General features: G+C 48.0%; 8 protein-coding genes across 8 annotated transcripts; 7 read left to right on the top strand and 1 right to left on the bottom strand.

Moving 5' to 3' along the window:
• Positions 1-943: 943 nt before the first annotated feature.
• N7495_006607 (CAMK family serine/threonine-protein kinase) lies at positions 944-4,070 on the top strand (the record flags this gene model as incomplete). Its single annotated transcript, XM_057209258.1, has 3 exons — positions 944-1,822; positions 1,881-2,281; positions 2,336-4,070. 3 exons carry the CDS (start codon positions 944-946, stop codon positions 4,068-4,070), a joined length of 3,015 nt encoding a protein of 1,004 aa, XP_057063032.1.
• Positions 4,071-4,714: 644 nt separating this feature from the next.
• N7495_006606 (C6 transcription factor) lies at positions 4,715-5,202 on the top strand (the record flags this gene model as incomplete). Its single annotated transcript, XM_057209257.1, is given in 2 exon segments — positions 4,715-5,047; positions 5,059-5,202. The coding sequence occupies 2 exon segments, from the start codon at positions 4,715-4,717 to the stop codon at positions 5,200-5,202; spliced, it is 477 nt and encodes a 158-aa protein (XP_057063031.1).
• Positions 5,203-5,403: 201 nt separating this feature from the next.
• Positions 5,404-5,833, top strand: N7495_006605 (transcriptional regulator family TF; the record flags this gene model as incomplete). Its single annotated transcript, XM_057209256.1, is given in 2 exon segments — positions 5,404-5,491; positions 5,502-5,833. The coding sequence occupies 2 exon segments, from the start codon at positions 5,404-5,406 to the stop codon at positions 5,831-5,833; spliced, it is 420 nt and encodes a 139-aa protein (XP_057063030.1).
• A 702-nt stretch (positions 5,834-6,535) lies between these two features.
• Positions 6,536-8,513, top strand: N7495_006604 (putative amino acid permease; the record flags this gene model as incomplete). Its single annotated transcript, XM_057209255.1, has 7 exons — positions 6,536-6,640; positions 6,706-6,726; positions 6,787-6,835; positions 6,888-7,654; positions 7,709-7,831; positions 7,880-8,282; positions 8,338-8,513. The coding sequence occupies 7 exons, from the start codon at positions 6,536-6,538 to the stop codon at positions 8,511-8,513; spliced, it is 1,644 nt and encodes a 547-aa protein (XP_057063029.1).
• Positions 8,514-9,239: 726 nt separating this feature from the next.
• On the top strand, positions 9,240-10,309 carry N7495_006603 (lactoylglutathione lyase GLO1; the record flags this gene model as incomplete). Its single annotated transcript, XM_057209254.1, has 3 exons — positions 9,240-9,273; positions 9,333-10,082; positions 10,134-10,309. The coding sequence occupies 3 exons, from the start codon at positions 9,240-9,242 to the stop codon at positions 10,307-10,309; spliced, it is 960 nt and encodes a 319-aa protein (XP_057063028.1).
• A 958-nt stretch (positions 10,310-11,267) lies between these two features.
• Positions 11,268-13,274, top strand: N7495_006602 (PHD finger domain protein; the record flags this gene model as incomplete). Its single annotated transcript, XM_057209253.1, has 1 exon — positions 11,268-13,274. One exon carries the CDS (start codon positions 11,268-11,270, stop codon positions 13,272-13,274), a length of 2,007 nt encoding a protein of 668 aa, XP_057063027.1.
• Positions 13,275-13,872: 598 nt separating this feature from the next.
• On the top strand, positions 13,873-15,069 carry N7495_006601 (sideroflexin family transporter; the record flags this gene model as incomplete). The annotated part of the gene is made up of 3 exons (XM_057209252.1): positions 13,873-13,976; positions 14,030-14,202; positions 14,447-15,069. The coding sequence occupies 3 exons, from the start codon at positions 13,873-13,875 to the stop codon at positions 15,067-15,069; spliced, it is 900 nt and encodes a 299-aa protein (XP_057063026.1).
• Positions 15,070-16,202: 1,133 nt separating this feature from the next.
• On the bottom strand, positions 16,203-17,339 carry N7495_006600 (heme-dependent oxidative N-demethylase family protein; the record flags this gene model as incomplete). The annotated part of the gene is made up of 2 exons (XM_057209251.1): positions 16,203-16,569; positions 16,636-17,339. 2 exons carry the CDS (start codon positions 17,337-17,339, stop codon positions 16,203-16,205), a joined length of 1,071 nt encoding a protein of 356 aa, XP_057063025.1.
• Between the last annotated feature and the right edge of the window lie 1,344 nt (positions 17,340-18,683).

Genomic DNA, 18,683 nt, shown 5'->3' with positions numbered 1-18,683 from the left:
AATACATATTGTGCAGCAAATTACAAGAATTTATTTATTGACATGTCAGATTTCTAGTTCATGCTAGGCGGTCAGAGTAACCTCGAGATCGTAGATCTTACTGCGGCTCCTCTTTTCTTGTTTCTCAGACGACCACCCAGTCTCTCTGTCCCGGTTTCCCCCTTTCGGTTCATTGAATATCTTTCTCCGATTGTGGTCAGATTCTGAAGGAGAGACAGGGTGTATTTTAGCCTATGTGAGTTTAATCCATACCCCCGACAAACGATGTAAATATCGACGCCTGTTTAGTGCGCAGCCCTAACGCGTTCTCTTTTTACAACAGAAATAGACTCATCACTTTATGAACATTTCTCTCCTTCCACACTTCTAAATATCCCTGTCAATCACTACACGTTCTTGAACAGCCCACTCTGAGTTTCACGATCCTTCGTCCTCGAAGACGCGTCGATACCCTCTGCACCTCGATCTTCATCTTCCAATTGAGTCGGGAGATAAGAGTCAATTTTTGTCTTCAAGTACTTTTGCTGCACTTCCTTCGTTTTCATTTCAATCCCCTCGCAGTTTCTCCGAGGACTTACTTCAAGCACGCTCTGCAAGAATCATAACGCTCTCTGACTACCGATTTCCTCCCAATCTCTTCCGGAGACTACTCTTCTTCACAATTTCATTGATCGAGTGTTGTTGTGGTGGCCGTTTACCCGGGTTATCGCCCTGGTGATATTTCGTCTCATCCTCGAGGTATTTATACCCTGGTTCCTCCCCACCTCTGCTGGTTCTCAATTTATTTTCAAGCTGACCTCGGGTCCAATCTCTAGACCCTCATCGCGTATTCATACTCTGCTATTCGAAAGTTTCTTGTTCAGCATCATATATCCCGCATCATCATCGGCCGTCTTTTTTTTTACTTTCCTATCACTAGCGCTTGCATCGACCTCTATTCATCATGGAAGCAACTCAGGAGTCTACTCAGCCATGTGCCGATCCCCGTCGCATGGGTATGCAAAATTCTGGCCTTCAAGAAGACGACCTCGCAGATATCATCTGTATTCTCCACCCAAACTCACATTGTACCCTCGATGTAGTAGCTGCAACAGCAGCTGCTTACCCCCAGCATATTCTTCAAAAAGACGTGGTCGAATCCAAAACAGCGGCGCTAGATGTGGCTCTGAGATTGTCGTCGTCAGTGCACGACGTCAATTTAGGATTTTGCTTCGGTCGCAATCGAGACCGTTGCGATGTCCTTCTATCGACAGACGACCGTGCCAAGCGCATCTCCAACTGTCATTTTCGAATTTACTTGACAAGCGACGGCATCATTATGTTGCAGGACGTGTCAACTAATGGCACCATTGTAGACAACCACCGCCTACGCAAGACTCAAAAGGACAACAGCCGTATGCTCACCAACGGCTCTGTCATCCAAGTGGTCACCGGCAGAGAAGGCCAGGACGAGCTGCGCTTTGTTGTGCGTATCCCATCACGCGAAGGCTTCGCCAGACAGTACACTCAAAACATCCTACAATATTTCGAGTGTATTCAGCGTGCCGTAACAGGTGCCCAGCAAAAAAACCGACAGGCCTCGGCCTCCGTTATGCCATGGTCGGTCTCCAATGCTTATGGCATGCATTGGACGGGTGGCTCGACGTATAACGTAACCGGCCAAATTGGAAAGGGCGCGTTCGCAACCGTGTACAAGCTAGCCACCAAGCAGCATGGTGCCATATTTGCCGCAAAAGAGCTAGACAAACGGAGATTCATGAAGAATGGCATTTTGGACCAAAAAGTCGATAACGAGATGAAGATTATGAGAGATTTGCACCATGTAAGCAATTCATCGCCTCCCAATTGCCTTTATATCTCTGATCTAATATTTTACAAAGCCCAACATCGTCCAATTCATAGACTATCATGAACATGACCGGTGGATCTACATCATCATGGAGTACGTTCCCGGCGGAGAGCTGTCCACTTGGCTTTCGACTGCTGGAAAGATTCCGGAGGAGATGGTCCAAACCATTACTCGCCAACTTTTGCGAGCCCTGCACTATCTTCATGCCCGCAGGATTACCCATCGTGATGTCAAGCCGGATAATATCTTGATAGCCTCTCTTGACCCGCTTCGTGTTAAGCTCTCCGACTTTGGGTTGTCAAAAGTCACTCAAGAAGAATCTTTCCTCAAGACATTCTGTGGCACACTCTTGTACTGTGCACCAGAAGTCTACCCAGACTATGATACGTACCGGCGTGGCGAGGCCAGGAAAAGACGCCGTGTAGGAGACCCGTGAGTTATTTGTCGATTTATTCTTCCAGAAATCATTGCTGACTATCAGTTCAGACCTGCGAAACCATCGCCATACAGTCAAGCCGTAGACATGTGGTCCCTCGGCGCTGTTCTCTACCATATTTTGTGTGGAGTCCCGCCATATTCAGGCCATTCCGAGGATCGCGGCGCGCATATGCTACGTAGCATCATGACTGCGGACGCAGACTTCGGGCTTCTGCGCAAAGCAGGCATATCCGAGGCAGGTATTGATTTCATTACCCGTCTTTTGAATCGCGACCCCTCCGCGCGCCCAACCGAAAGAGAATGTTTTCAACACCAGTGGATTGCCAACGTGGTGGACGTAGATGATTACGAAGACAGTGACATCGTGTCCGAAGCGCATGATCATCTTTCAGTCATTGGAGAGGATGCTGAGGATGAACTCGATGCCTCTCAACTCTCCATCCATGACAGTGCCTTTGCGCACACATGTGAACCCGATGATTCGGGCAGCAGCGAGACGCTCTCTAAGAGACCGCGAATCGATGATATCCCGGCAAGCATTCGATATCCGTCTCTTCCACAGATTGAAAGCTTTCAGGATGCTCAAGTAGTTGCCGATAATCAGGCACGACGACGGCTATTTGGTGAAGTCACGTCCTCAGCTCTGCTAAATTCTCGTCAGTTTGACGCCTGGGCTTCCAACATTGATGAAGTTGGGGGTATTATTTCTTCCGGTGAGTCGATGAGCGATGCACACAGCGTCCATTCGATCATCTCCCTCCCGGAAAATCCCTTTGGCGGCACTGCACCAAGCTTGATGGGAGCGGAGAATCTCGTTGGACGGCTGAACATGCACTCTTCGAATCCTTTCTTTTCCCCTCCGAACCACCCTGTTAACGAGAATTCACCACGGAAGACCATACCTGGACATCAAAAGGAACCCGTGGATGATACAGGTAGCCCGCCCCGGGATGATAACATTCCACCCACTTCCAGTGCCTATGACACGACTCCGAAAGCACGAAAGACCAAACCCTATCGAAATATTGAACCGGAGATACCGGAGACAGCCAGCGAGCGGTCCAGCGGTAAGAGTGCACAACCTAGCCGTCACGGTTCCTCAAAATTTGGTGGTGATGGGGGGTATGACATTGAATTTGCAACTACCCTCGATGCTCAGACGGGCCAGGTAGTCCTTAATCAACTCCGCGAGAGTAGGATCGAGCCGTCTGAGCCGATAGTTCACCAGCCCGACCTACCTTCTGCCTCGACCAGCGTGTACGATGGCGAATTCGCCAAACCATCCAAGCTTCTAGGTCGACTTAAGAGTGTCCCAGGTTCCATCTTGGATGTGAACATACGAATTGACCGTCGCTGGACTTCGTGGGGTCGCGGAATGAACAACACTTATCGACACGAAAACATCATGGACAGCCGTATTCCGGTCTACGCTCTTGAAATCACTTTCTGGGCCGCTGGGATCGAGCCTCTCGTTGCCAAGGGACATGACTGGATGCATGTCCCCGGTTTGTGCGCTGTAATCTCTACCAAAGCGCGCAAATGCATCTGGGTTAATGGTGTTGAGCTACGGCGCGGTCGGGACGAGGGGTCTCATCACGCTTTTCCATATGGCAAGTTGTACACTGGTGACATCATAACCATCTATGAGCGCCAAGGGGTGTATTTGAGTTTCGAATGTGAATTCTTCCATTCGGATAGTGTCAGAACTCGACCAGCGGACGAGCCCAAATTTGAAATACAGGACTCGATTATCAAGAAAGCATCAAGTCTACCTAAAAAATGAACTATCAACGACAAGTCGATTTAAACTACTGGAAACTCTCTGCTCTTCTGAGTTGATTTAATGAATCCAATTTCAATTTATCTGAAATGGAAGCCCCTTGTATCTGGCCGGTACCTGTTTCATTCTTTGCCTGTTGCTCTGAATAGTAGAGTCACAGAAAAACGGTGACAGATTATGAATATTATCTACTAATTGTTTCTTTCCATTGGTTTCTAAATTGGGCATTCCGTTTCACTTGTATCGATTTATATCCCCGTAGTAGTATTCCGCAGATATCGGAGTGCACATACATCGGCCCAAGTGGCGGAGATCTGCCCCTTAGCACCTTCTCGTGTCTTCAACTTTTATCATTAAATCATAAAATCACACCTGTTGATACTCCAATTTCTTGAAAGTTCAAATCATCCTCAAGCTCCTTTTACCCATGAAGATCCCCAACATAAAACGATGGGCCTTCAATTGAATCCGCTCACTCACCCGCGCAACAGTCTGCCCCACCTCCAAAACGCGTTCGACGCTGGCATCATCGGGGATTCACAGGGTGTTCGACCTGTCGACGCCGTCATGTCCGCTGTGACAAAGCATATTCAGCCTGAAATAACTGCAAACGGTTGAAACTTGAGTGCGATGGAACATAAGGTCGCATGACCTCCAACGTCTATGGCCCAACACAGTATTCCTCGAAGGGAGGAAGGAAATCAACTTTAGTCTCTGAGGCTACAGAGACAGCACATCTGACGAAACAGGACCCTTCAAGGCAGCCTTGTCTACGAATTCGTCAGCTCATTCGTCCGCCCAATTATGCGTACCAAACCCAACCAGCTTGTCCGCCCTGCTACAATGCGTGCCTCGACGAACGCTATTACACCTATTTCATCGATCAACTATCGATCCTCCTTATAATACACGATAATTCTGTGAGCGCAAACCCTGACCGCATTCACTTTCCAGATTTCGCTCGTCCCCGTCCATGGTTGGTGCTATGCAGGCACTGGGCGCATTGCACATGGCCAACTCTTCGGTCGGGGTTCAAATCAATAAGCATTTGCAGCAGGCTATGAGTAATAAATATGGAGAGGTTGTGCAGTTGTTTCGAACTCGACATGTCTTCTCTTGTGTCTCTTCGAGTTAAGCTCTTACACACGTAGAATGACTGGGTTTACATGGTCACAGATGATGGATTCACAACATCAGAACTAAGTCGTACATCTTAAGGGCGCACGTGAAATATACAACCTATCATTCACAGGTATACTGGCAACAACTCCTCGAGGATCAGCACGTCTTAGAGTGTAATCACCCTCTCCGTTCCTTGTGATTTTCCTCGGGGTGGATGACACCGAGTCTATCTCCGCCATCCATCCCTGACAATCCACGCCTGGAATTACGACAGCCTTGGTCTGAAATAGAACCAAGGCATTGTGTATAAAGATATCTTCAATCGACTGGTTGTCTGGCGGGCCAGCACACCTATAAGCCTACAACTGCCTGGGGAGATGGGGCTGGACGAGAGTCTACGCCAGTTGGCTACCTTATTGCTGCTCATTATCGCCGGTCAAGAGACGCGGGACGAGAAGGAACATCAAGTCATTCGGCAAACCATACAGGATCTGAACCTGTTCAGCTTTAACAATGCTGACAAAGCGCTTGAGCTTTTTGAGGGAGCTTGGCTCAAAAGACGCGGTTGTGAGACTCTGGATGAAAATCTAATCGAATATTCATTTGCCATGAGAGTAGTAGCCCTTCTTTCAAATGTTATATGACTCCGAGAATAGGATGTCCGAGTAGACTGGACCTTGCGGACGAGATATCCATCACGGTTGACAGCAACTGTATCATAACACGCATGATCTAGCGTTCATCCTTCTGGTCTCGTCTGGAAAAGCACGTAAATATAGCTAGTTCTTCACCACGGTCACATTGTGGGGTATTTCAAGTGGACCTCAGCTTGCCTCATATACCGCAAAATTACACCATAGCGTATGAGGAGATGGAAGTTCCCGACGTCAGACCACAGATATACGAATCCTTTGGAGCAATAACCTCAAAAAGACCATCAACCAAACTATGCCCGCGGCTATTGCGGAGTAGACGGATCGAAGACCTCGAATTCCACTCCTGTATCCGGAGTTGATCGCCTCTCGCTTCCAATGATAATTCGAACGTGGAACCTTAATCATCTTTTCCACTTGATTTTCTCACTAATCTCTTATAAGATATAGCCAAGTATTACTCCCTAAACTTCCCGCTTAGGTGGGGCGGTTTGATAGCGCGGAACCACTGCTGCGAAGTTAAGAAAGGGTTTTTTTTTCCGAGCTCTACAAAGCTATATCGTCCGATAATTTATATTTATCGCAGCGCAGGTTTTTGCCACAGGTTTAGCAAGCTCGTTATTCTGCTTCTCCTGCTTTTTCTTTTCTCCTTTTTTTGCAGCTTTGGCCTCTGTCCCGTCAAATCGAGCCGATATGGCGCAAGCGGAGAATGTTTTGAGCCACAGCAGTGAAAGCGGCTTCACTGAAGGCGAGGGAACCAAGGCTCAAAATGAGGCCCAGAATGATGCAGAGTTGCTGGTGAGTTCGATTGAGAAATAAACCTTGATGTTTTCAAGTACAGGTATACTGATGCTCTATACCAGGAAACCATGGGCTACAAGCCAGTATGTTATACGCATTTTTCACTATAATAATGATTCAAGACTTACTTTTCGCCTGAGTAGGTGCTTCACCGCACATACACATTATTCGAGAACTTCTCGACAACTTTTGGTAAGCTTCAAGTTTTGATAACCATGAAACTCGCATTAACATGTCCCAACAGCTGCACTGTACTTTGTCGGCGGAGTGCGGGTCACCTACAGCACTGGAATCGCCTCTGGTGGTAATCTGGCATACTGGACCAGCTACCTGGTTACCATGGTCTTCACTTTCATCACCGCTGCAGTGGTTGCGGAAGTGTGCTCGGCATCACCATCCGCAGGATCGATCTATATCTGGGCTGCCGAATCTGGCGGTCCTCGATTTGGCCGTCTACTTGGCTTTATCGTTGCTTGGTGGAGCACCACAGCTTGGACTACCTTTTGCGCAAGCAACACACAATCGGCTGTCAACTATATGCTGGCAGAGTTGACTGTCTTTAATGTAGACTTCCCACAAGATACTGATAGTGTCAAGTTCCGAGCGGTTCAGTGGATTTGCGCTGAGATTCTCCTTGCTTTAGCTGTCCTGCTGAACTTGATGCCTCCCAAGTACTTCAAATATGTCTTTTGGGCATCTTCTGGAATCGTTTTGCTGGATTTCTTGTTGAATCTGATCTGGCTCCCTATTGGTACTGCTCAAACGTGGGGTTTCCGTTCTACTCACGAAGCTTTTATGACCACTTATAACGGAACCGGTGCGCCGGCTGGCTGGAACTGGTGTCTTTCTTACCTGGCCACTGCTGGTATCCTTATCGGATTTGATGCCTCCGGTCATGTTGCCGAAGAGACTAAGAACGCCTCGGTGACAGCTGCTCGTGGTATCTTCTGGAGTACTGTTGTCAGTGGATTTGGTGGTCTGGCTACGATCATTCTGTTCCTGTTCTGCGCTGTATGTGCCTCATTTCACAGATTACTATTTTCACAAGCTAACATGAATTTCTAGCCCACTGCGGATGTTCTAATGGAGTTTGGGTCCCCACAACCGTTTGTTCCGCTCTACGCCGTCGTATTAGGTCAAGGTGGTCACATCTTCATGACCATCATCTGCACCGTTGCGCTATGGCTGGTAAGATATCCCGCAACCCCACTACAAACCACATCTAACATCTCCCAGAACACCGCAATCGCAATCATTGCAGCCTCTCGTCTCGTCTTCGCCGTCGCTCGCGATGGCGTCCTGCCCTTCTCAAGCTGGGTAGCCAAAGTAGACGGCGGCCAACCACGCAATGCTGTCCTCGTGATCTGGGGTGTGTCAGCCCTGGTTCTATGCACGATCCTCCCCTCAAGCGTGGCTTTCACATCTCTCGTCTCAGCAGCCGGTGTTCCCAGCGCTGCTGCATACGGACTTATCTGCCTCGGTCGACTTATCTGTACCCCGAACCGATTCCCGAAGCCGGTGTGGAGTCTTGGTCGTTGGAGCAAGCCTTTCCAGGTTATTGGTGTTTTCTGGAACGGATGGGTCGTAGCCGTCTTATTTTCACCATACGAGTGGCCCGTCACTGCAGCTAACTTGAACTGTCAGTTATCTCATTCGTCTTTTCTGGAAGTTATATTCTAACACATTTCTTATAGATGCACCAATCATCATGGCTGGTGTCACGATCTTTGCGTTGGTTTCCTACTTTGTCATGCCTGAAAATGCATGGCTTCCCAACGAGCGTCTTACGCACTTCATTGATACCAAGGGTGCCGCAGAATCGGTTCAGGAGGTCGACCACGATGAGGCCGAGTCGAGCTCTAGCCATTAATCTCTAGCAATATAAAAGGAGGTACGTACATTTCTATCATCCTCCTACAGTCTGTCACATTATTACATGCTCTAACAGAGAACAGAAACGACCAAACAGCCGTTCTAAAAGCTTTCTTTTCCCATATTTGCAGGGGGATATGCCATATCCCTTCTTGCTCACTGCTTCTTAATGCGTTTATTTCTACAGTGATAGCCATCTGGACAGAGATGTATGGCAGCTCCACATTTAATATACGGATTCTTAAGGCCTAGTCATTGAAGTTTTAAGGCTTATGAGTTCAAATGTTAGATTCAACGTCTCTAATAGTAATTTTACCTTGTTTTTCAGGCTCCCAACAATATGATTTCATATCTGCCGGTGAGTCGAACTGGGATCAAAGATAATCCACTAGACCGAGGTCTGTTGACATCATTTCTTCTTTCCGATCACGAATCAGATCTTTTGTAGTTATCTCGTCAAATGGCATTATAGAAGAGAATTACACATTAATGCATATATGATATGCAGAATATCTTGAATTGCAGCTTAGGGTTTCGGAGCTTGTATACCAAGGCAGTTAAAAGTGACGTGAAAGCCCCACATCTCCTACTCTTCAACGTTCCACCTAAACAACCCCTCACGCAAAGTAGACCCAGGTTAGTGAAGCTACACTTCAGTTGAGAGATTGGGTACAGACTTTCTAAAACCGTTAATTATAGCCTAGCTGGCCTGAGACATTTCACCATGACGACAGACACTACCACCTATAAGCTCAACCGTTCGTCCTTCCCCTCGCCATGCGATATCTCTCAATCTAATATGACTTCCAATAACCAGACACCATGCTTCGGGTCAAGGACCCCAAGCGATCACTGGAATTCTACAAATTCATCGGACTGAGTGAGATCTTCAAGATGGATTTTGCCGAATGGAAATTCACCAACTACTTCCTTGGTTATACTGGTCCTGCATCTCTCCAGGGCAGTGACCGCCACTTCACGGACCGCAATGCCTTGATAGAGCTCACCCACAACTACGGCACGGAGAAAGATCCCAACTACAGCGTCGTCAATGGCAACACCGAGCCATATCGGGGCTTTGGTCACATCTGTATCTCAGTGGATAACATCGAGGCTGCCTGCCAGCGCCTCGAAGATGCCGGATATCCCTTCCAGAAGAAGCTGAGTGACGGTCGCATGAAGCACATTGCCTTCGCCAAGGATCCAGATGGATACTGGGTTGAAATCATCAGTCGTGCTGATGAGGCCCTGTCTACCTCTACTGACCCCGGAAGCTACCGTCTCAACCACACCATGCTGCGTGTCAAGGATGCCGAGAAGAGTTTGAAGTATTACCAAGAGAAGCTTGGTATGACCTTGGTCCGTACCAGCGTGAATGAGGCCAACAAGTTCAACTTGTACTTTTTGGGCTACCCCCGAGCCAACCCCAAGATTCAGGAAGGTGTCCGCAATGGTGTTGCTGAGTGGGAAGGCCTGCTGGAACTTACGTGGAACTATGGAACGGAGAAGGAGGAAGGCCCGGTCTACCACAATGGTAACGCCGAGCCTCAGGGCTTTGGCCATATCTGTAAGTACATGTTGTCTCTTTCCAACCTTTTTACCGACTAACGCTATCTAGGTATCACTGTGGATGACCTTGATGCGGCTTGCGAACGCTTCGAGTCCATTGGTGTCGAGTTTAAAAAGCGTCTGACTGATGGCCTGATGAAAGACGTTGCCTTCCTGTTGGACCCAGACGGATACTGGATTGAGGTTCTTCAGAACGAGACACTGAAGCCTAGATCTAAGTGGTAAATACCTATTAAATAAATCCTGTTATCTGCCAAGAATGTAGACCCGTACCTTTTGCCTAAGTTGGTAACCGGGGAAGCTGGGAAGCTTCAGGGGTGAAGAGCAGAGGAAATAATAGAGTTAATTTAAATTTGAGGGATCGATTTGAGTTTGGCAATGTCACAGCCATAAGTCTTGTTTCCTATATAGGTAATAAGTTTACTTCTATCCTCTAGCCCTTAGACCTCGGGAGTCAAATATAACTAGGGCTTCATAGTGGCCCCGGAGTAGATCTAGATGTACCCCTTTTCTCCTCCTCCATCTACACTATGCAGGTACCAGCTCCACTTTCATCTAGCTAAATGTCGTCATTATCTACATATAATATTGGATTGACCAGAGACTTTTCACTAATTAAGTAGCGTGAATGTAACCTACTGATATGTTCAATCTCACTGGCTCATTGCGAGCATCCGATCTTGTTCCACTCTTTCCAAGATGTAGTACTTCCCTTTTTTCCAGACTTGCTCCAATTTTACTTAGATCCACCATAGAATTAAATCGTAAATTGTCTATAGAAGAATCCTATGTAATCTGTTAGTGGGTATGTGGAGATGAAAGGAAATTACAAAATTACGACGAACTGAGAAAAAGAAAAACATTCGATTTCCTAAACCGATTCCTCCTTCTTATCTCCACCCCACTGTCCGATTCTTCTCAACTCAAAATTTAGGACTGTCCTTACACTACTTCTGCCGAGCATTCCAGGTTCCTTATTGAAATCTCCTTTCTTTCTCATGGTTGTCGGTTGCTGTCATGAGTTGGGATCAGCCTGTCCACAGGTATGTGACTTGACATGCCCCCTTCCCTTTCCTGTCTTATGCGGGGAGTTCCATCTCACCCTTAGCAGTGATAGCCCTATGTTCCTCTTTTTACTCTTTAGTACTGTTAAACATGCTCCACAATGCTAATTCATCCCACCATGTTCAGCTTCAACCTTTATCCGAACGGTGAACCTCAAACTCCCACGAGGACTCCGAATACTTCCTCATTTGACTCTTTCACTACCCCAAAGCTCGAGTCCAGCTTTTTTGATCCCCGAGTCACTTGGGATACCGCTGATCCATACGCCTCGAGCCCTGAGTGTCTTCGATCCCCACAGAAGTTTGGCCTCGGCACCCCCTTGAATGGCCTACGGACGGAGCTAGATCCCCAGCTGGCAGGGGATGCTCTCTGCAAGAATGGAAGGTCTTCGGATCAGACTGACACAGCTCGTCGGGTTCGACCCTTGAAGCCATTGCCAGATCCCGTCGAGAATCATCCCCGAGTGGGTTCAGCCAAGTCCGCAGCCTCGATGCAAACTCCCCCACCGACAAGCGCCTCACGACGAAAAATCTCCGAATTCGACCTGGAGAAGAGTGTTGGACGACGAGCTACACCGCAGACAGAAAGCCATCTCGAGACCCCTAGTCGGTTGTTAGGAGCATCTCCAAGCATGTTTGCCAATCTTCGGTCTCCCGATCTCTTTCAGCTGGCTGCATTGGAACCAACTGGCTCGCCGCTCTACCCGCAACAGCGTCTCTTCTGGGACCAAGATCATGAGTCTAATGAGATCCCGCTACCCGGCACAGGATCTGACAAGGATGCCATCGACTATACTAGTATTATATCTGCCCACAACTCTCACAGGGACTTAATACCCCAGCTACCAGCCATCGACAGTTCAATGGACCTGCCAGAATTCGACCCATTTCGCCTCTGTGCTACTCAACCGATAGATGCTGCCGTATTCCCCGCTCCTTTCTCGACCTCTCCACGCCGTCCTGCCATCGAGGATCCGGCTATGTTCTTGAGCTCACCAGCCCGACGGTTTGGTGGCCCCCAGATGACGCCAGAGCTAGGGCTATTTTCCGGAAAGAGGAGACAACCGTATCACCACCAGGTTGAAGAATCGAAGCGTGAAGAGCTTCGACGCACACATGAAATAGGCCGTCCGCTCGTCGAACCCTCCAGTCTTCTTGAAGATAACGACGATATCACACCGAGAGGTATTCGGCCTGGACTCACTCGAAGTGCAACACACACTGCAATGTACTCCCGTGGGATTCGCAAAAGCCCATCCAAACGACTAGGCTCGCCCACCAAGGCATTACGTCCTGCCCACATGACACGGTCCAGTTCCAGTTCAGTTAGCAGCTTACCTGCCCGCTCACAGTCTGTCGTCCTCCGTATTGGACGGGATGGCCGTGCAAAGACGGAACTGCAATCCATGCTCGATGGACCGACAGGATTGACTGATCCTCTGACTGGAATGGACCTTGATGGCTCGGCCACTGAAAGCGAGTGTGACCCTGCCGAATATTCTGAATATCCCGTCTTGCCTCGTTCACATTCTTCTTTCGCCCTCTTTGATGATGAAGGTCGTCGGTCCTGGAGTGATTCGGGCTCTCGCCCTCTTTCAAAGGGATCTTATACCTCGGCTGTGGGCTCAAGTCACTCGGGCCACATGTCTCCATGGCAGAACTCTTCGCGTGCCCTGAATGATCGATTTGCCTCTCTGGGATCTCCTGAAGCTGTCAAGCGCACCCCCAAGCGCCATTCGTCTCTATTTCATTCTGATTCGTCATTTCCCCGGGGCAGTGTTGCGTCACAGTTGCTACCCGGAGAGGAGGAGGACAAGGGCGACGCCCAACATGCTCTTCGCCAAGTCTTGATGGATCGTGCCCGGGGTCCTCGCCCCTCTACCGCTAGTAGCTATCGAGGACAACTCACACGATCATCTTACTCGTCTGCACACCTGCGCTCCTCCCCTCCTCGATTCAACAGCGACTTCGACATTCCCTCACGGTTGTCAAATACCTCGCCGGTGACGCTTGTCGACCCTGAATTGACCACTCCCCATACTGACCGTCACACTAATCCGAGTAACGGCACCCGCTGCGTTTGCCACTCCATCGAAAATGGCGGCCATCTCATGATTCAGTGGTAAATCTTTCCCTTTTTTTTTCATCTTGACTCATATCCTGACCTCTCCCAGTGAATCCTGCACTTACTGGCTGCACACAAAATGTGTCGGACTAGAACGTGCGAATCTGCCTTCCTTCTACGTCTGCGTGTTCTGCGATACCAGTAACGACTATCAAACTTGCGGAGGGCCTCCATCACCCTTGGCGCATAAGTCGTTTCGGTTTTAAACTCTTGATTGAGTCCGAATCCCGACTTAGCATATCTTTTACGACCCCATTTTCCTATGTTTCATTATCATCCCGATTATCCCCCACCCGGGCCCTACTTGCATCAGCCGGGTCGATTCCCGCTTCCTTTGTTTTGATTACTTGTTTTCTTTAACTATGATACCTATGTACTATTGCCACATGATAGGCTGTTTTCTTTATCTATTTTACCTTTTTTTTCACTTTGATAATCAAATTGATTCAATAGAATATTTTATAAAATTTGGTTCCTGCATTGTTGGTTCTGATTGGCACGTCCTTATCGCTCTCACCGCCTTTTTTTTGACTCCAAAATTATTTCTCCCCGCACGAAGACTAATAATTTTAGTTTGACTCATTGCAGTTTTTATAGTCATGTCTGCCTCTCTTCCTGGTAGCCGGGACCTCCCTGTGTCCCAGTATGACTTGAGTACTTACTGGGGTCGTGTTCGCCATGCTGCCGACCTTTCTGACCCTCGGTGAGTGCTTCTCTTGCCGGCAGACACAATAGCGACTAACCGTACGTTTGCAGCACGCTGCTCGTCTCCTCCGCGGGCCTGGAGCAGTCAAAGAGTATTATCTCTCTATACAAGCAGAACAAGATTCCCGCGATGACTCCAGAACTCTGGCACGCAAAGAAGGTCGTCGATTCAACACTTCATCCCGGTATGGAGCCTGACTGGGATTGGACAAAGGCTTCTTTTCGTCGCTAACTCTTCGTGAAATTTTTAGATACCGGCGAGCCGGTTCTGCTTCCATTCCGCATGTCATGCTATGTCCTCTCCAACTTGATTGTCACAGCTGGAATGCTCACTCCCGGTCTGCAGGTGAGGAAACCGGCCCGGTCCACTTCCCGATCAATCGGTACATTGCTTTACTAAACATCAATTCACAATATAGACTACCGGCACCCTCCTCTGGCAAATAGGTAACCAGTCACTCAATGTAGCGATCAATAATGCCAATGCCAACAAGTCGACACCCCTTTCGACATCTCAGATTGCCAAGTCCTACCTCATGGCCGTCTCGGCATCATGCTCCGTCGCACTAGGATTAAACGCCCTCGTCCCGCGCCTAAAAAGTATCTCACCCAACACCCGTCTCATTCTCTCCCGACTCGTACCATTCGCTGCCGTCGCCAGCGCTAGTGCCCTGAACGTGTTCCTAATGCGCGGCGAAGAGATCCGCCAAGGAATCGACGTCTACCCCGTTCTCTCTGACGAGGAGCGTTCCAAGCGCGAGGCTGAAAACGCCGAACCAGTCCAAAGCTTAGGAAAGAGCAAGAAAGCCGCTACCCTGGCTGTCGGTGAGACTGCTATCAGTCGTGTTCTGAACGCCACTCCCATCATGGTCCTCCCGCCACTTATCCTAGTCCGTCTGGAAAAGACCAAGTGGCTAAGCTCTCGCCCTCGTATGATCCTTCCCGTCAACTTGGGTCTTGTGTTGACTACTTCTATCTTTGCTCTGCCTTTGGCTCTGGCTGCTTTCCCTCAGCGCCAGGCTATCAACTCTGATAACCTCGAGGAAGAGTTCCGTGGTCGTGGCATGGTCGAATTCAATCGCGGAATTTGATTATAAAATATTTCTTACCTCGCATCTAAACTTTTATGCATATAGAGAACTGCGGAGTGGCTACTTGACTGTCATGTATTAGATATGAATGATTCTAGACGGAGGAAGTTTATAGCATTGAATTGAAACATAAAAACCTCCATACTGTAATGAAAAGCATTACAACCTACATACGCAAAGAGTTGAAAAATTGAATGTAAGAAAACGGGATCGACACTTCCAATTCAACTCACTCTCCACATCCTATCTTCTTCTCTTCAAATCCCTCATCTCTTTCCATTCTTTCCCCACTCCTTAGCCTTGAGAAATGGATTTCGATGACTGGATCAAACACGAGCTCCCAGATGACTTTACTCTCCTTCATACCTCCTAACGAGGTACCGCGTAAGTCTGGTGGGATCTCCCAGATAGAGAGAATCGACCACCAACACGCCGAGTTTGCTGACCTGATCGCACAACAAAAGGGAAAAGGAGTAGCTCGTGGAATTTGCGAATGTCCCGATCGTAAAGATGATAAACGCTTCGACTTGTGGCGATTCACAGGTCCTGTTGTAAGTAATATCCTTTCTCTCTTTCACTTCAGTTACACTAACTCTTCTAGGCTATTCCAAACTGCGCTGTCCGTTGCCCTTTTTGTGAGTTTTCGCCTGGTGTCGTGCGAGGAACACAAACGTGGTTAATGGAAAATTCAGGGCCCGAAGCATCAACTGGCACATTGAGCGATACCATGCGGTAAGTTATGCCTTTTCATTTTGATATATCATCCGCTAATATACTCTAAAGGTCAGCTTCTATGGTACGTATACTCTGACAAGTAAAATCGTTGAGAGCTACTTCGCCTACCTCGAAAACAAAAAATTCAAGGAGATAGAAAAACTTTAGGAGTTGACTCGCCTTGGAAAAGAATAAGGCGGGTAAGTTCTACACTCGTCACGGCTGATTGAAAGAGCACAACTTCAATTGATCAAAAGAAGCAGTATTGCGAAACATCTCGAAACTGAAATCCAGATAACCACCCATTTTGTTTCCCCTTGAAAATGCAGATCCAAATATCAATGGCTTTTCATCTACCAGTCCTGTTCCCTGTTCAGTAAGAAATTTACACCTCCTCCTTCTCCTGGAGGGAATTTGCTTCAACGCGCTTGTTGTAATACTCCAGCACCTTGGCTCCCCACATCCTTCCCTTTATATTCGCTCACATAATCAGGCCAGCTCTTCATTTCTTTGGCGAGATTCTCAAGCTCTTGCATCGGGAGCTCTTCAATGGGCGTCAGATACGTCTTGACAGCGAAGAGGAGTGCACCGGTGCGTGGTAATCGGCGAAAAGTCTGTCTCTCGCGACGGATTATTATCTCGTTCGGTGAGAGTTTGCAGAGCTCTTTCTCGCAAAGTGCTCCGGGGCGGTAAAGAATATCAAACAGATCTTCGTTGGGTTTCTTCACTTCAATGAAGTAGTTGGACCGTTCCATTGGTGAAGTTGGAGTGAGGCGGCTTAAGAATCTTTCAAATGGGAACATGTCAGTATTCGGAATTTTGAATTTCAACGTTGATTTCATTGGCACTTACTTGCACACTGAGCTACCTACTTGCTGGTGCCACAGAGGTACTGGATTGTGTAGTCGAGAAATGGACCATCCAATGCGCTCTTCTACCGTCCACCCAGTGGGGAATAGACTCGCACTGGCTGCCAGGTAGTATTCTCCTTCGTCATTCTTCAAAAGAATACTCAGGTCTTCCATCGTGAGACGAACTGCAGCCTCCAGAGCTTCGGTGTTGTTCTCAATCGAAGAATCCCCGCAGGAATCAATATCGAACTTCTCTTTCGTCATCAGATTTTCAACCCATTCTTTCTCTCCCTCAGTCACCTTATGGAATACATTCGGAAACCGCTGACAGAGAAACTTTGAGACTTCACCGAGAGCTTCCTGGCAAGCATCTATCGACTCAGGTAGACAGCGTAAGACCTTGTCCCTCTTCTCTCGAAGCAAATGGTCTCGTACTCGGTGCTCTGCCATGTAGTTTTTGTCCAAAGTGAGCCAGTTTTGAACATCAAGCTTCCGGATATTCATCATGATGCGGTATCTCTCTCGGCCTGGAATTGGTTGTGCCGGATATGGTACCATCTTCTTCACTTCAGGACTCTTGATGCCGTCATGCTTCGGGAACTGTGATCTACAGAATGTTGATACCCAACTGAGACCTTTTCTGCTATAACGGATGATGACAAGAAGAATGACGATTGAGATGGTGACCACGGAAAAGGCTGACATACTTGCTCAATGTGGCAAATTGAGTCTCGGTGAAATCTGAAGTATCAATAACCAGCTCTAGAAGTTGAATTGAATGATAGAATTGAACTTTTATAAAAAAGAATGAATAGTTATCCAAACCCCATAAAGGCCAGGTGGGCAGACATCTATTTAAGTAGTTGGAATTACCATAGCAATTACTACGTAATTGCAGCCTTGTCAACTTCAGTCCACTCAAATGATCACCAGACGGTAAAACCTGTCAGCAGCGCTAGCATCAGCAACGAAACGGATCCACGAAGCAGTTGAATTCCACATTTCCCAATCTAGGCTACAATGTACGGAACTGCCGTGATACGTCCAAGGATTCCCCGCAAAATAAATAATAAAGCGCCCGTCCTCGGGCCATTTGTTGAAACGGCCGGCACATGATACACGATGATGACGGGTCCAGTCCATGCCGGCGATATCAGCTCCGCTCTCTTCCAAATGGGGGCAACAGAACCATGCCGCAAGTGGTCATAGGTACCAAATTGCAGATATACCAATTTGTAACGTGATCTAGGTCAAGCTCGTGTATACCCCGTTTCCCCCGTCCGTGCGCGGGGATTGCATATGCCCCAAGCACGAACTTGTTTAAACGAGAAAAGAAAATTCACAAATCCCAACACTCGTACAACCCTTGTAAATCCGGGATCTCAGTCTTCCCACTAACCAGCACAGCCGCAGTTGGGCTTGCGCGTGAAGCGAAGGATATCACATTGTTTGATCTGAGTCATGTCACCAGCCTTAGGGCTACTTTTTCCCGCTCGGGTTCTTGGATCGTCACGGCCTCTACGACATCCGACTGGCTAGGATAAATAATATTGGCCCCCCTGTGCGCATCACTGCTTTCTCACCAAATTGAAAGTCTTCAGGAGAGGTCCTGACGTATCATATTTGGGCTGTGGGGAGTTTTTTTTTTAATCCAGTACATTTCACTTCCGCGACCCCGAAATCCCAAGACAAACTCGCTTTCTATTTGATATTTGTATCCGGCGACTAGTTCTATTAACATGCCTGTTCACACAAGCCCCTGGTCACGTATCTGGCACAAACCCACCCCTGACCGATCTCGGTTTGTCAGGCTTGAGTGCAGGACTACTTCAGGTACCATCTGCCGTCACAATGGTTTAAGACAAATACGGCACAAAGTACGGAAGCATGGTGCTTTTTGCCGGGCGATCAACAGGTCCAGAGCTATAGTATCTCCATAAATACAAATTTGCCTTCAAAGATCCATTCCTTCTTACTTGGGTTGTTCTTGTAACACGGTCCCACACCCTCTCAGTCCCGCTGCAACCGCTATGCGCAAAGCGCGCTTAA

The sequence above is a fragment of the Penicillium taxi genome (genome assembly GCF_028828555.1).
Source record: "Penicillium taxi strain IBT 34144 chromosome Unknown utg000004l_segment0_segment0, whole genome shotgun sequence".
Taxonomy (NCBI): domain Eukaryota; kingdom Fungi; phylum Ascomycota; class Eurotiomycetes; order Eurotiales; family Aspergillaceae; genus Penicillium; species Penicillium taxi.
Note: the sequence above shows the minus strand (reverse complement) of the source record. Positions and strands in the feature narration are given on the sequence as shown.